Source organism: Centruroides sculpturatus, unplaced genomic scaffold (genome assembly GCF_000671375.1).
Source record: "Centruroides sculpturatus isolate CEXI.00-Female unplaced genomic scaffold, Cexi_2.0 scaffold243, whole genome shotgun sequence".
Taxonomy (NCBI): domain Eukaryota; kingdom Metazoa; phylum Arthropoda; class Arachnida; order Scorpiones; family Buthidae; genus Centruroides; species Centruroides sculpturatus.
The window spans coordinates 146,689-164,568 of NW_019384457.1; the positions used below are offsets into that span (position 1 = coordinate 146,689).

Here is a 17,880-nt window from a genome sequence, read left to right on the forward strand (position 1 = left end):
AACATGGGATAAATTAATATATTTTTTCGTACATGATTCGTTATCCGAAAAATAAGTTATCCAAACCACCCCAGTCCCCAATTGATTCGGATAAATGATGCTCTACTGTATGTTATTTATATATACAAGGGGGTGCAAAAGTAGGTATGCAGTTGTTATTATGGAAAAAAAACATACAGGGAGAAAATAGGAAGAAAAAACATTTTTATGTACAAATTAAATCACAAATAAATAAGGAATACAAACTAATAAAAGATAATAAAAATAATAATAATGAACACCAAACATTTGTATTTTTTAGATTCTCAACTGTATACCTACTTTTGCACACCCCTGTTTAAGTTGCATCTACTAAGTTTGGGGACTGAATTTAATAAAAAAGTTTCTGGCAGAAATGATTCAATTTACAATAGCATTAGTCTCCAAAATACACTCCTCTGTGATATATACAAATTTTTGGACATTCTAGTAATTTCTATATGCCCTCATGAAAGAATCTTTTTGGAATGCTGTTTGGTTCCCTCTTGGATATTTGAGATAGAAATTTTCTCTCTTTCAAAGCAAATTTTAATTTGGAAACAGGAAATGGTCAGTTGAGAGTGATGTTATCCAAATTAAAATATGCTTTGAACGAGAGAAAATTTTAATCAATTTTGGAAATTCAAGAGGTTGTACAGAGGGATATAAATAACATTCAAAAAAGATCTTTTTGTGAGGGCATACATAAATTAACAGAGCATGTAAAAATTTGTATAGATCATGGAAGAATGTATTTTGAAGACTGATACTAAATTGAATCATTTCTGCAAAATACTTTTATTTTAATTTATAAATTCAGTCTCCAAACTTATTAGATGTACTTTGTACATTAAAAAAATATGAAATTTAAATTATGAATGAATTAATTTATTTTTACATATCAACTTTATTATTGATAATTTTGTTAACTTTATGTTAATATTAATTTCTGTTTTAAAACATTTAATTTATTCATATATTATAATTTAACTTTACTTGCAATTTCATTTCAATATCATCCTTTTGTAATTATAGAGAGATTATTACAATTTTTATATTTAATATTATTACAATTTTTACTGTAATGGTATTACAGTAAAAATTGTAATAAAGATGCTTTATAACTAATGTTTTTAATTATAAGAAATTCACATTTCACATTTTGAAATGGATTCCTAAGAAATTAGAAAACAGGAAGTTTGATTTGAGAAATGCTAAGATTAATTAAATAATATTAATTTTATATATATTAATTTTTCAATTTGTTATCCAAATCATTCATTAACATGTTTGCTGCCAATTGATGTGCTTTTGCATCATGGAACCTTTACATAATGCAGAATTACATCAACTGAAAACAAATGTGTGACTGGAGGGTCAGCACCTCTTTAGTGCCTCGTCAGGACTGACACCATCATGTCCCAATTGACACGGAAGCTGAGATGGCATGTTGATTCGGTCCCATGAGCAGTTTTGTACACAGGCGATTGGATTTGGGATGGAGATGGGTTGAGAGACAGTGTACTAGAAGTGAATCACTAGGGTACCAAGTTAACAACTAATAACAATTTAATTACATAGGCAACATGATACAATTTATAGTTTCATTACAGTTTGTTAGGCCTTAACTTCAAGGGATCTTTAATTGAAAGTGGTTGCGAGAGAAGAGAGAGAGTTTATATGAGATTCACGTGGAGATAAATTGGATGATGATGTTCGAAAATAGTCTGGTGCACATTCTTGGGAGGTGTTCTTGATCGTATAGCGATGTACCTTTGTCCCCTGAGATAGAGTTTGTCTTCAAAATGTGTACCCGTAGATGAAGAAGTATCCATTGAACTGAAGTATCCACAAGAATTAGGTATATTTGTTGGCACTAAATTAGGCACTAGATAAGGGATGATATTCCATTGAGGGACTGGCGACGACTGCCTAAACTTTCAGTTTCTGGCTATATTTACTTGGAGAAATTGAGATAGTAGGTTGAGAGGTTATAAGAAAGCATTGCTTTTACTGCTGAGAACTTAACAAATGATTTACTCCCAGATGTGAAAGTTGATATTACGACATTAAATTGTTTATGCTGAAGTCTGATTTATCACAAATGTGTTAATATATCTAATATCTTGTTTCTTATTATAAATGTTTATGTGTCTATAAATACCAATGTATGTACAGGTAGCCCTCGGTTTATGCCGCAGTTCTGTTCCTACAAAAGCCAGCACAAATCGAATCGCTGTAAAATGAACCATATTTACACTGAGGTATAGGGTTAGGTTCTATGTAAGTGAAAAATATGCAAATAATTTTGTTTATTAATACATATAATGCAAAATACAAATAAATTTAATTTTTAAAATGTATTTTATCATAAAATAAAGTGAAATGTTTTTATTAAAAAGTTTTAGTTTCAGATCTCTTACATTTTTCGGAAAAATTATCAATCTTTAATTGTTTACATTTTTGTTTTCTTTCATTGAGAATTTCAGAATATGGTCAAATGGATGTGATTATGTTCCTTTTTACATTTGCACTTTGCTCCCAATCATTGTCTAACTCACAAAGTTCATCTGTCAAACTTTCCATAGTTGAAAGGATACATTAACTCGACATAGAGCTACAGATAAGTGGAGACACTGATTGGTCAACCACCGGTCACTGTAGCACATATATAAGGTCAGTTTCAGCAGGAAAATTCAAGATGGCTAAGGAGAGATAGATATCATCTGACTGACAAGAAGTAGATATCATTGAAATCATATCATAGAAATTCATATCATAGAAATTGGCTAATAATTCTGGCTAATAAAAAAGTATCTTCTGGCCAACANAACATGGGATAAATTAATATATTTTTTCGTACATGATTCGTTATCCGAAAAATAAGTTATCCAAACCACCCCAGTCCCCAATTGATTCGGATAAATGATGCTCTACTGTATGTTATTTATATATACAAGGGGGTGCAAAAGTAGGTATGCAGTTGTTATTATGGAAAAAAAACATACAGGGAGAAAATAGGAAGAAAAAACATTTTTATGTACAAATTAAATCACAAATAAATAAGGAATACAAACTAATAAAAGATAATAAAAATAATAATAATGAACACCAAACATTTGTATTTTTTAGATTCTCAACTGTATACCTACTTTTGCACACCCCTGTTTAAGTTGCATCTATTAAGTTTGGGGACTGAATTTAATAAAAAAGTTTCTGGCAGAAATGATTCAATTTACAATAGCATTAGTCTCCAAAATACACTCCTCTGTGATATATACAAATTTTTGGACATTCTAGTAATTTCTATATGCCCTCATGAAAGAATCTTTTTGGAATGCTGTTTGGTTCCCTCTTGGATATTTGAGATAGAAATTTTCTCTCTTTCAAAGCAAATTTTAATTTGGAAACAGGAAATGGTCAGTTGAGAGTGATGTTATCCAAATTAAAATATGCTTTGAACGAGAGAAAATTTTAATCAGTTTTGGAAATTCAAGAGGTTGTACAGAGGGATATAAATAACATTCAAAAAAGATCTTTTTGTGAGGGCATACATAAATTAACAGAGCATGTAAAAATTTGTATAGATCATGGAAGAATGTATTTTGAAGACTGATACTAAATTGAATCATTTCTGCAAAATACTTTTATTTTAATTTATAAATTCAGTCTCCAAACTTATTAGATGTACTTTGTACATTAAAAAAATATGAAATTTAAATTATGAATGAATTAATTTATTTTTACATATCAACTTTATTATTGATAATTTTGTTAACTTTATGTTAATATTAATTTCTGTTTTAAAACATTTAATTTATTCATATATTATAATTTAACTTTACTTGCAATTTCATTTCAATATCATCCTTTTGTAATTATAGAGAGATTATTACAATTTTTATATTTAATATTATTACAATTTTTACTGTAATGGTATTACAGTAAAAATTGTAATAAAGATGCTTTATAACTAATGTTTTTAATTATAAGAAATTCACATTTCACATTTTGAAATGGATTCCTAAGAAATTAGAAAACAGGAAGTTTGATTTGAGAAATGCTAAGATTAATTAAATAATATTAATTTTATATATATTAATTTTTCAATTTGTTATCCAAATCATTCATTAACATGTTTGCTGCCAATTGATGTGCTTTTGCATCATGGAACCTTTACATAATGCAGAATTACATCAACTGAAAACAAATGTGTGACTGGAGGGTCAGCACCTCTTTAGTGCCTCGTCAGGACTGACACCATCATGTCCCAATTGACACGGAAGCTGAGATGGCATGTTGATTCGGTCCCATGAGCAGTTTTGTACACAGGCGATTGGATTTGGGATGGAGATGGGTTGAGAGACAGTGTACTAGAAGTGAATCACTAGGGTACCAAGTTAACAACTAATAACAATTTAATTACATAGGCAACATGATACAATTTATAGTTTCATTACAGTTTGTTAGGCCTTAACTTCAAGGGATCTTTAATTGAAAGTGGTTGCGAGAGAAGAGAGAGAGTTTATATGAGATTCACGTGGAGATAAATTGGATGATGATGTTCGAAAATAGTCTGGTGCACATTCTTGGGAGGTGTTCTTGATCGTATAGCGATGTACCTTTGTCCCCTGAGATAGAGTTTGTCTTCAAAATGTGTACCCGTAGATGAAGAAGTATCCATTGAACTGAAGTATCCACAAGAATTAGGTATATTTGTTGGCACTAAATTAGGCACTAGATAAGGGATGATATTCCATTGAGGGACTGGCGACGACTGCCTAAACTTTCAGTTTCTGGCTATATTTACTTGGAGAAATTGAGATAGTAGGTTGAGAGGTTATAAGAAAGCATTGCTTTTACTGCTGAGAACTTAACAAATGATTTACTCCCAGATGTGAAAGTTGATATTACGACATTAAATTGTTTATGCTGAAGTCTGATTTATCACAAATGTGTTAATATATCTAATATCTTGTTTCTTATTATAAATGTTTATGTGTCTATAAATACCAATGTATGTACAGGTAGCCCTCGGTTTATGCCGCAGTTCTGTTCCTACAAAAGCCAGCACAAATCGAATCGCTGTAAAATGAACCATATTTACACTGAGGTATAGGGTTAGGTTCTATGTAAGTGAAAAATATGCAAATAATTTTGTTTATTAATACATATAATGCAAAATACAAATAAATTTAATTTTTAAAATGTATTTTATCATAAAATAAAGTGAAATGTTTTTATTAAAAAGTTTTAGTTTCAGATCTCTTACATTTTTCGGAAAAATTATCAATCTTTAATTGTTTACATTTTTGTTTTCTTTCATTGAGAATTTCGGAATATGGTCAAATGGATGTGATGATGCTCCTTTTTACATTTGCACTTCACTCCCAATCATTGTCTAACTCACAAAGTTCATCCGTCAAACTTTCCATAGTTGAAAGGATACGTTAACCCGACGTAGAGCTACGGACGAGCGGAGACACTGATTGGTCGACCACCGGTCGCCGTAGCGCATATATAAGGTCAGTTTGAGCAGGAAAATTCAAGGTGGCTAAGGAGAGATAGATATCGTCTGGCTAACAAAAAAGTATCGTCTGGCCAACGAGAAGTAGATTTGTCTCACTAACGATAGTTTGTGATCGCCGGAAGTGCTACTGCGTCGTAAGGTGTTTTCCTGAACGAACTGATACGGGATACATTCATTGGCACTATGGATTCGGACACCATTTATTGGACTATTAACTTTAATAACTTGACTTGTGGGTTCATAAATGTTTAGTATTTTAATATTAATTTAATGCAAATGTATACATACCCAATAATATTAAACAGAAAAAATAAGTATATTCAATAAAAATCTTTGTTTTAACGAATGTACAATGTCGTGGCTCGGTAAATACGTCAACACTGAAATGAAAATCAGTCTAGCATAGGGAAAATCAGGGAATTACACCGCAAAACGGTGAATTGCGCAGCGGCATTATTGTGAATCTGTGTAAATTGAGCTGGAGTAAACCAAGGGATACCTGTATATATATCACAACTGAATTTTTATCTTAATTAATATTGACTTTGAATATTATTATATACAATTCTACTAATTAAATAAAAATAATGTTTTTATTTAAAAATTTTCCACTAGCAACTAAAACATGCTGTGTTTTTTAAAAATAATTGAATTATTAATTCAATTCAATGTAATAAATAAACATTAAAAAAATTAATATATTTATTTACAGTTTGATGTTCAAATACAATACCCAAGGATTTGGAATGAATATCAAGACTGGACTTGTAATTTAACTGGGTGTAAGGCTACTGTTCAGTTGATATATGCACACAAATCATTTTTTCAAGGTAATCTTAAAACATAGTATAACATATTTAATATAGTTTTCATTATTCTTACATCACTTTAAGTAAAATATAATGCTTAAGTAGTATACTGTTATTTTAAATTATTATAACAACATATGATTATAGCATTCTTACATAATTTTTGAAAATATATAATACTAGTTGATGCACCTGACAGTGTTCAGATTATGTTAAGAAAACATGGAACATATTCAAAAACTTTACATGCTTTTGTTTGTTGATGACTACATACATTGATTAATTACTTTCATTGTGTTGTCCACAAATTTCATTGTTATTCTTTAAATTCTCTCTTAATAAAATAAATTTTGCTTTATTTACATATATTTTCATAGATGTGTTCCATCATATCAAACTATTTTTTTAATGAAATTCTTTAAGATAAATATTTTTTGTGTTATTACTTATAATTTCATCAAAATTAGATCAAAATATCTTTATAAGTTGAAGATGTGGGGGTAAAGTTTTAAAATAGTTAAATGACCCCCATTTTATGAGTAATCATTCATATTGGTAATTTTATGCAAATGTGAAAGTCAAAAGATAATGGTAGCAATTATTAGGAGTGAAAATAAATGATGAATGCCAGGAAAGTTCAGCAACAACATTGCCAGCTTTTTAGTATGTATGTTTCTGTTGGATTATTTATAATAATCCAACAGAATTATCTAATGAAAAATAATTCAAAATGCATTTTTTACATTATATTTATCTTAACCTAAAATGAGAATATAAATGAAATGTTATGGACATAAAACTGAAAATATTATTATTTTATCTAAATATAATTTTTAGTCATGACTAAGTAATATTTATTAATATTTTTTATAAATATATAAAAGCAACATGTTTAAAGAAGAATTTATAAATTTTAATATTCTTCAATGTTGTTCATTTTATCTTTATAGCATTAATTGAAGATTGGTCTAGCAAATCAAGACCAGATTTATTAAAATTTGTTCCATATACATGGCATTTTAATATTACTTTGAAAGAATTTGAATTAGTATTAGTTGCAAATGAACATAATTGGATAGATTGCTCATCACAACATCAAGAAAATTGTAAGTTTAGTTTCATTTGTTTTTTTTTAATTTTTAATTTAATTTCCTTTGTAATTTTATATTGTAATTTAAATTTTTGTATACTGTAAATGATTTGAATGAAAACTAATGTGTTATTCATTTTTAATATTTTAAGCTAAGGCTCAATTTGATTTATAAGTTTGCTCTCATTTAGTTAATTTAAAATAAAAATGATTAGGTTTACTTAAAATGTTTGTTAATAAGTAATCATTATATATCACATAAACAAATTAATTGTAATTCATATAACATGAATTTTGTTTGTTGATGATTGATAATTACATAAATCGAATTTTACACATAAATGATTTAAAGAAATTAAAGTTACAATATATTTTTTAATAAACTTTAAATAGCTTTTCAATTGTCTCAATTAGTGTGAGAAGCCAAGNATTGTAATTCATATAACATGAATTTTGTTTGTTGATGATTGATAATTACATAAATCGAATTTTACACATAAATGATTTAAAGAAATTAAAGTTACAATATATTTTTTAATAAACTTTAAATAGCTTTTCAATTGTCTCAATTAGTGTGAGAAGCCAAGGATTAGAGAGTAAAGCTCTAAACCCTTTCTCAACATCAGGGCGGTAAGTCTCACTCACAGCATCACTGGATGGCTTTAGTTGAGCTTAACAGGAAGATCATCAAGATCTTCCGATTGTCTAGGATTCCTGACACCAGTTGGGATAGTTGTAGTTTGCGTTTTAACTCATGATTATGCTCAATTCGTTTTATTGGAGGACTTTATGTTAAGTGGGGAGGTCTTCAGGTAAGTTGATAAGATGTCCAGTTCGAATAATTGAAATCAATGTCAGCTTACTGAACAACAAATTTAATAAACTAAAAGAAAAGCATATGATACAATAACCTGCAATATACTGACTAAAGCTAACATCTCAATTGACCAAGAGAAAGAGTTTACAATTCTAAAATACCTCTGTTGGGTAGATGATTGTTGACCTCTCTTAGAAAAGGGTTGGTCTTCATAGGGAGGATGAAAGTTGGGACAGACGGAAGTTTATCTTGTTGCTTCTTGGTTGCCGTCCACTTCTGGGAGAGGGTTTGCACTTCTGGGAGAGGGTTTGCCTGGAGTATGGCGAGACAAGCCATAGTTTATGGCTCCTTCTTCTGGGGAAGTCCGCACTGTAGATCGGGTGTGCAGCTGTTATTTATTCCTCTGATGTGAGAATTTGGTCAGGTGATCTTATGTTTTCTAAAGATGACACTTTGAATGTGTCATTGCTGGGCCAGCTAGAGCAATGAGAATTTGCCTTGTTGTCAGATTTGCACCATGAGACTCATATACATAATTACGTTCCCACATATCAACAATTAAACAGTTAGTTGTTTTAATTATTTCTGATTAACTCCTGGATCTCACATTAGTATGTGGCTATAGTATTTAATGGTGTGATATATTAGTCATATTGAACATTATAATTTGTTTAGTTATTTGATAAAACTTTAAACAGTTAAAATTGTAAATTAAACAACTAAAATTGTAATTGTAATATTTATTAAATACAGTAGACCACCTTATAACACAGTAGATACATTCCGTGTTATATGAATTCTGTGTTGTACAAGTCACTTACATACATGAGCCAATCACAGCCCAGCACATGTGCAGTTTAGGGGCTATGGCTGTTTGAAAGGTTTTCTTCCATAAAATTAACCAATTCTAGATTAATTTGACTCAACATTTCCAAAACACATATAATTTTTTGGGAATAATCCATATAAACTATGCTATAAACAAAAAATTATAGGATTACTTACCGAGTGTGCACCATTCGACGACGCCATTGCTTAAGCTTGTTTTCGTCGTGGAGCTTGTCATCGAATTGTGGACGCGTGTTTTCCGATAAGTTATTGTTTTGTGAAAAATTTGTTGAATTTTGGAGACATCATTAATATAAATATAATTTGTATGGGCATTAAATAATAAATGGTTTTTAGTAGGTCTGCTGCTCATTTAAACTCAACGGTTTGTACAATATCTGCTATTGGTCCAGATTCGACCAATCCTGTCGCAGCATGAGTTGGCGATGATGTTTTACTGTGTTATATGAGTCTCTTTTAGCGTGTTATACAAACATGATCGCAATTTTTTCACCATGTTATACGAATCCATGTTATATGAACCCCTGTTATAGGGGGTCTACTGTATTACAATTACAGTATTAGAGAATGTTTGATTGCAAAGATACTTAAAAAATCATATAACATAATTTACCAGTGATACTGCATGGTTTTTGCAATAAAATTGTACATTGTATTTTTTTTATAAATATCAGGGTGTTAATTAATTATCCTATTATAATTAGAGGCAAATTCTTCTCAATTACTAGTTAGATATTTATATTCTGATTGATTTATAAAATCTACTTTTATAGTAGTTGTACTGTTTTTTTTATAATTTCATATTTATGGATTTTTAAGATTCAGTATCATAAAGCTTATAATTTTTTGCAATATTTATTAATTATTTTCTTATATTTAATATTAGTATTTATTATTAATTAATTTTTTATATTTTATATTAGTTTAGAGATTGTACCTTCTGTTCATTAGTTTGTTGTATTTTTATTAATTCTTTATTGATGAGCTGATAATATCTATGAAATGCTTATATTAAGAAATTACAAAACAGTACATTTTTTTCTGTTTAGAACTTAAATGTTAGATTTGATTTTTTTTTATTTGTAGTTTTAGGCCCCTTACCGCTTAGAGAGCACAAAGAGGCCAAGAATTTGATTATGCATTATTGCTCTCCACAAGGGGCCATGAGAGTTTCAATGTTCCTATGTTCTTTATGATATTTTTAAAAAGATAGCTATTTCTGAACCATACATCTTTATTATTATAATAGATATATACATATGCACTAATATATCTTTTATAATAATGTTGTAATGTCATGAAATAAGTAAGTATAAATTCACATTGTTGTTATCAAGTTATTTTAGGCTTCAAAGCTTATTAATTAAATTTTTTGTTTTGAACAATTTATCAATATCTAATATTTTTGAACAGTTTATTCTCGGGACTTTTGATAACACTTTCTTACTAAAGCATTAATAAAATCATCTTTTTAATCTGCTTAAATGTTATAAAAAAATTATATTGGGATGGATAAAATAATTTATCATTATCTTGGGAACACAAAACTAATTTATTAACTATTAATACTGGCTAAATAAAATTAATTAACATGACAAAAAAAATATTGAACAGAAAAGCGAAGTGAAGATTGTTCTCTTTAAAGTCTTGAAATTGTATGGTTTCATGAGAATTTTTTTCATTTGAATAGCTTTTTAAAGATCAATGTGTTTTCTCTCATTGGAAAAAGTCAGTCCACAGATCTGTTTAGCAGAAATATATTTCCAGTTTTAATTATTTTACAATAAGCAATTTATTTCCAAGGTTAAATTATATTACAATATGCAATTTATATAATAAAAACACTTGATGATAGAAATTCAAATTGCTTGTTCTATTTATAAAATTAAGAACTGNTTATTTAATTAATGTACTTTTATTTATTTTATTTTACTGTCTGCTACTTGTTTTATACATGTTTATATTGTTTGTTTACGTACGTTCAATGTTGTTTCTTGCTTTCACTTAAGTATTTGAAGAAGTTTTCTCTCTTCTCCTGTTGGGTATTACCTTTATTAATTTAAATAAATTAAATTTACGCTCATATTAGTAATTGGGCTGCAATTTAGAAAAATTGTAGACCTATAAATTCTCACTGTCGTCCGTCTGTTCGTCTTTTCTTAATCTCAAGATTAGATCGATGAAAGACAAGAATAGATATGAAAACCTTAGAGGAGGGAGTACCCAGATAATACACCACACACTCTGTTTTGTATGTCACCCAATTGATAAGGATTAGTAAGGATTCTTTTATCTCTTCCTATGAGTGATGCTCTCTGATTATTATATTTACATTTTCTCTAATTATGCACTTGAAATTACGTTAATTGAATTGATTTTTTTTAAACTTTATATGTTTTATCACACAGATCTGGATCCAGTAAAAATGCCCCCTCTCCTGTCGACCCGCTTGTAATTTTGAATTTATTACAAACAATTACATTTCAAAAACCGAGTTATTTAAAGTATTTTTTGTAAAACTTCCAAGGTTAAATTATATTACAATATGCAATTTATATAATAAAAACACTTGATGATAGAAATTCAAATTGCTTGTTCTATTTATAAAATTAAGAACTGTATCATTAGTCGTTTTATTTAACTTAATAAAAGTTAAATAAAACAACTAATGATGCAGTTCTTATTTTTATAAATAGGACAAGTAATTTGAATTTCTATCAAGTGTTTTTATTATTATATAAATTGCATATTTTAATATAATTTAACCTGCTTAATATGCTTATTATTACATGTGTGATCATTATCTAATAACAAGAGTTATGGAGAGAATGTGTTGTATTGTGAATATTAGAGATGAGGAATAGATACGTTATTAAGCATAATTTTATATACAGTGGAACCCCGGTTAACGAACGTTCTGGTTAACGACCAAATCGGTTAACGAACTTTTATTTTGCAAAAATTTTGTCTCGGATAACGAACTTAACGGCTTTTTGTGTCAAATTTGTAAGCTTGCCGACTTTTAGGGAAAATCAGTTAATCAGTTAATCAGTTGTGTGTCATTGATGGTCTAGGATCCATTCGTACGTTGGTGGTGGCGGAGGAGACAAAGATGACAAAGTTTTTTACAGTGAAAATCGTTTATTAGAACTGGAAAATGCTTACATATTTGAGGTAGTTGGAAATGGCTTATCTACAGTATTTTCTCTCCGCACTGAGGAGTGGCGTATCACTGGTCCTACGATAGTGCAAGCTGATTAGTCATAGCCCCAGAGCGGACGAGATGGGTTCGCTTTGTCAGAGAAGCGATGGTAGGTGACAGAGCTGCAACGACTGGAGCAGTACGTGAGACACAATACAAATTTTAGCGGGCATGACTTCAGGCTTAATCCAGATGACGATGACACAGATTAATCGCCATAGAACTTTTAGGAAAACTGCGTTTTGACCTTGAGATTCGGGGTTTTTATAGTATTTCTTTCTTGAATCTCACCTTACGGTTAGTCCTGCATCCCATTCCTCGCTTCCCGATTGTTTTCTTCTTTGTGTCCAGGTGAAAACCGAAACCAGATCAGGTCACGAGAAAGATTTGTTCCGAAGCGTTTATTTGACACCTCTTCGTCAACTCTGATCAGAGATTGTTGATAAACATATAAGCCTTTCGCTCATAATTTAGCATATTGTTTCTGCTATCTGTCATTTTAGAACTTTAACGATCGTATGTGATGTTTTTATACCCGTCAAATCTTTCCTTTTTTCCGAAAATTTAACCTAGATCGACTGTTTATGAGCACGTTTTCCTATATTTTCATTAAAGAAAACCCATTTTACAAATAAAATTACAAAAATACTGACGTCTAGAACGGATTAATTGTATTTGCATTAATTTCTATGGGAAAAATTGCTTCAGTTAACGAACAATTCGGTTAACGAACGGACTCGTGGAACGGATTACGTTCGTTAACTGGGGTTCCACTGTAGTTAATAACTATAATTACTAAAATCCAAATGAAGAATTAGTTATCACTTGCTACTATTTAAAGAAAATTATCTTGCATCCTTTAATTTTCGATAAAGTTCTTTTTTGCAGCAAATGATAAAAATAATTAAATAAAATATTGAGTTATTTCACTTGTTTTAGATGCGTAACATTTATTGAGATTTTGTTAATAAATAATGCAACATATTATTAATAATAATTTATATATTATAATTAATTATTACTATATACATTATGTTAATAAAAATACTTTCTGATTTCATGAATTGTTTTTAGCATAATGGTTCCGTAAAAATAACAAATTCAATTCTCTAACTCATAAAGCTTTTACTGTTTATTAATAATTTTAAATATTTGTACCATTGGTTACATATAATATATCAAGATGATGATCAAGTTCTGTCTTTGTGTTCCCAAGATGTCATCATTAACTGGAGCTCTTTGGCTTTGGTGGTTCTTTCCTTTAATTCAGCAACATCAGACACTATTGTCTGATACATAATTTTTTAATCTACTCTTAGAGAAAAAAGTGTAATGATATCATATCCAACATACCAGTTAGCCATGCAACTGATACATTGAACTTTTTCCTGTTTGGTTGCAATCTTGGTTTCTGATTATTGCTGCATTCTGTCTGTAGTTTTAAATGGCACTCTCAAATTCTTAAAAAAAAATCTGAGTTACAGAATTATTAAGCTCAAAAGTTCTTACTGTTTAGGTATAAAACTTGTTATATGAATTTTTTAAATTGAAAAATACCTTTGAAGACACCCTGTGCATTATTAAGTACTATTTAATAGTAATAAAATTAATAATATAATTAATAATTATAATAAATATGTAACGTTTTATTTATTTCATTATATAAAAGTTATTTAAATTGTTATTTGCAAGATATTAAAATGCTTAAAAATAAAAGTAGTTTTCTTTTTTCTTTAGCTCATGTTGCTATTTGTGGTGAATTATTTGATATGTCATTTAATCTACCTTTTATTGATTTTGTTCCTCCTACTGTTTCATTGGAGTTTTGGATTCAGGTAAATTATAAATACTTTTAAAACTATTTATAAGAAAGTAGTGTATACTATGTAATTATATATTATTTGTATAATTTTATACTTTATAAATAATTTTAAAAAATATATTTAAGATTAAAATAATTTAAGTAAAGGCTTCAATTAAAGGTTATTATTTAGTCATTGCATATTTAAAAATTTATCAATGTTTCTTAATTATGAGAAATTACTTAATAAAAATTAATATTGTATTAAATTTTTTAATAATAATTATTTTAATAATCATGAAATGAAAAATATTAAGTAAATTATTTTGTTATGCTTTATTAAATGACTTTATCAATAATATTTAAAGTATATTTTTCATCTTATAAAGATCTTAACTTGAGATTAAAAATAAATATGCTTATTATTTTTAATAGGGTGAAAGTGTGGACTTATCCTTTTATTTACCAGAAACTAATACTAATAGAGATATAGTTTTAACATTGCAAAAGAATATTAAATTGACAAATCGTGAAGGTTCATCTCTAAAGAAAAATGAAGATGAGAAAAAGTGGAGGAATTTATGTAAACCTAGGTATATATCATATTTCTGTATAAAATATTTCATGTTTAGAATTGTTAGGAAAAAAGCTTAATATTCTTTTATTTTGTATCATCACTATTATTTTTTGAAATTTTTTTATAACTGACATTTTACAATGACATGATGTGAGGAACATTGTTTTTTGTTCTTATCAAACATATCTTTATCTTTAATGATAAAGGTGTCATCATAATATTTCTTCTCTAAAGACAAAAAATATGATGACACCTTTGTCACCAAAGATTTTGTAACCAAATCCTGAAGGATTTGATCACAAAACTTATTGATCTTGAATCAAATTTAATACTATTAAACTAATGTTGGTAATGTAACATTCACTTATTTTTTTTTTTATTGTAACATGATTATAACAATTATCTTACATTAATCAACAATTTTTAACTTTTTGAAAGAAATTTTTTATACCAAAATAATTTATATGACTTTTAATTGAGATTTTTTAAAATAAATAATTTTATTATTGTTAGTATTTCAAAATTATATAGATTGATTAGAATGTAATACTCTGTATAATTTTAGTGGCATATGAAGCCACAAATATTCATGAAGTGTCGTTGGTCTTTTAAATGTCTGTATCTCATTGTTAATGTCTGTAGATGTGAAAAATCAGACATTAACAGTAAAATACAGACATAATGTTTTTTGAAAATATAAAAAATTTTAAATTTTTATTATACTTATTGTACTTATTTACCATTCTTTAATTAAGAAATTCAAAACGCAATTCTGGTTATCTAGTTATCTATTTGGTTAATTAATTTATTCAGTTTTTTGCTGAAAATTTATGAATTTAATATTAGAAATATTAAAATATAGAATAAAGAATATAGAAATATACAAAAATGTGAGAATATATGTAAAAACTTATAAACTGAAATATTTCTAAAAAAATTATTACTTTGTTTCAATTTTCAATACCTAGATTAGCAGGAATCAGATTTTCATATTAATTATATAAAAAAATCTGATTTTTGCTAGTCTAAGTATTGAAAATTGAAACAGAGTAATAATTTTATAGAAATATTTCAGTTTATAAGTTTTTATTTATAATCTCACATTTTTGAAAATATTATCTTAACTTCTACAACAAGGCTCCTATTTGTAGTTTAGTATTTACTTTGGATTCATTTTAACATTATTACTTGTTCTTGGACAATGTAAAATGTTATTTTAATATTTTTGGAAAAATTTTCTATCCAGATTATGATAGTTTTATGTTTTTATGTTAGCCTTAAAAAGTACACCTTTGATATAGTAATGATATATTTTAAGATATACAGTAAACATTTTTCAAAAAATGTTTAATGATGTAACATTTTATATTCTAAAACAGTAAAAACTTTTTATCAAGAGTTAGAATGAGAATTTGATTTCAGTACTTTAGTAGAGTTTTTAATTTTTTGCCTCTAATCTTATACTTAACTATGAAATAAAATATATTAGTTAATTTTACATTATTTTATAAGAATATATACAAATGAAACAAACAATGATTAAAGTTAATAAAATTTAAATATAAGTATAATTTGATTATAACTAGTAATATATAATTTTTAATATTTGATTATTGAAAAAAGTATATATTTTTTATTAGTTCTGGTTGGGTTGATTGCTGGTCAGTACCACTTGTAGCTTTGAGTATTGCTTATACATATCATCCTATAACACCAATGGGACAACAAACTGATTTAGATATCACAACTCCAGAAAAAGAAGAATTATTATTATCTCCTATAAGACCAAATGGTGGTCGAAGAAGCACAAAACTTCCTCCATCTTCAGAAGAATTTGATCCAACATCACTGGCATCAGATGTTATTCATCTTGAATTAGAATTTGGATCGTCCGTTCTTTGCTTATATGGTGCTTTACTGTCACTCATAATGCATGTCAAGGTAATTTTTATTTTAGTTTTTATAACATAAATAAAATAATTGTTAATATAGTCAGCCATAAGCTATCCAGGATTATTATTTAACTAATGAGTGATAGTCTTTTTAGTAGGAAATTTTTAATTAAAAAAAAAATAAATAAAATAGACTTAATTTAGTATATATCCCAATCTTTTTCTGTTTGTTAAATGAGCATGTATTTTATCAAATATATATATACTGTAGATTGCTTTTGTCATGATATAGTATTTTATTGAACATATTTCTTCAAGTAATAATTTTTGTTATTTTTAAATTTGTCCTACTTATCCTGATTTTTTCCTACAAAGTTCTACTTTTTCTACTTTTTAAGCATTGAAATACAGAAAGAGCACTGAAATAAATATAGATATATTATTTCTAATTAAGTAAAATATTAATATTTTTAAAATTTACATATTAGTTAATGTTCAGTTTTGTCATATTGAAAGCATCATCTGTAATGCAAAATTTTGATTAAGATTTAATTTTTCCAGATGAATCAAAATTGAACGTTTATTTAATAATAAAATTCATTATATGTGCATTTTAAACAAAATATCTGTAAAAAAATATAATAGTTTTAATACTGTTTAGTTAGGTTTTAATGATGATTATTATTTTATGACAAACAATTAATTATACAGTAGAACCTCGATTATCTGGACCTCTATTATCTGGATTTTCGATTATCCGGATTGTTCAAAATATACAAAAATTTTACGAATTTGCTGATTTGCACTTGGCGAATTACGATACTGTTTATGTACGTGATGGAATACATAACTTTTTTTGTTTCAACAACGTCTCACCCAGCACAGTGGCCGTAAACTCTTAAATATATTTTGCGTTGTAATAAAAATATAATTTGACATACGTATTTATAAATAATTTATTTTCAAATTACATCATTTCTATGACCAAGGGCGGCATAAGGCATGGGCAACGTGGGCCACCGCCTATGCCTCGCGGTCCGAAGGGCCTCGCGTTTTGAAGATTTATTCATTACTTAAAAACCACGAACATGACAAAAAAATTTTACTTGTCATAAAACGATAAATAGTTTGTCAAATTTTTATTCATAAAAATGCAGTTTCAACTGCTTTTTATTTTATAAAATTTGTCTTCTTGCGCCACCAGAGGGCCTTTTAAACAATAGGTAGTCTGTTAGCGTTGGTCAGTAGTAGTCCAAATTCAATACGAACGTTTGTTTCTTGAAAATTTGATCACG

General features: G+C 27.8%; 1 protein-coding gene across 1 annotated transcript in view; it reads left to right on the forward strand.

The window, feature by feature from the left end:
* Nucleotides 1-17,880, forward strand: part of LOC111620697 (uncharacterized protein KIAA1109-like) — a 185,047-nt gene that overhangs the window by 46,730 nt on the left and 120,437 nt on the right. Inside the window, exons 9-13 of the mRNA XM_023362685.1 lie at nucleotides 6,261-6,378; nucleotides 7,308-7,463; nucleotides 14,053-14,150; nucleotides 14,552-14,709; nucleotides 16,334-16,649. Coding sequence (XP_023218453.1) covers nucleotides 6,261-6,378; nucleotides 7,308-7,463; nucleotides 14,053-14,150; nucleotides 14,552-14,709; nucleotides 16,334-16,649 — 846 coding nt within the window. The remainder of the gene's footprint in view (nucleotides 1-6,260; nucleotides 6,379-7,307; nucleotides 7,464-14,052; nucleotides 14,151-14,551; nucleotides 14,710-16,333; nucleotides 16,650-17,880) is intronic.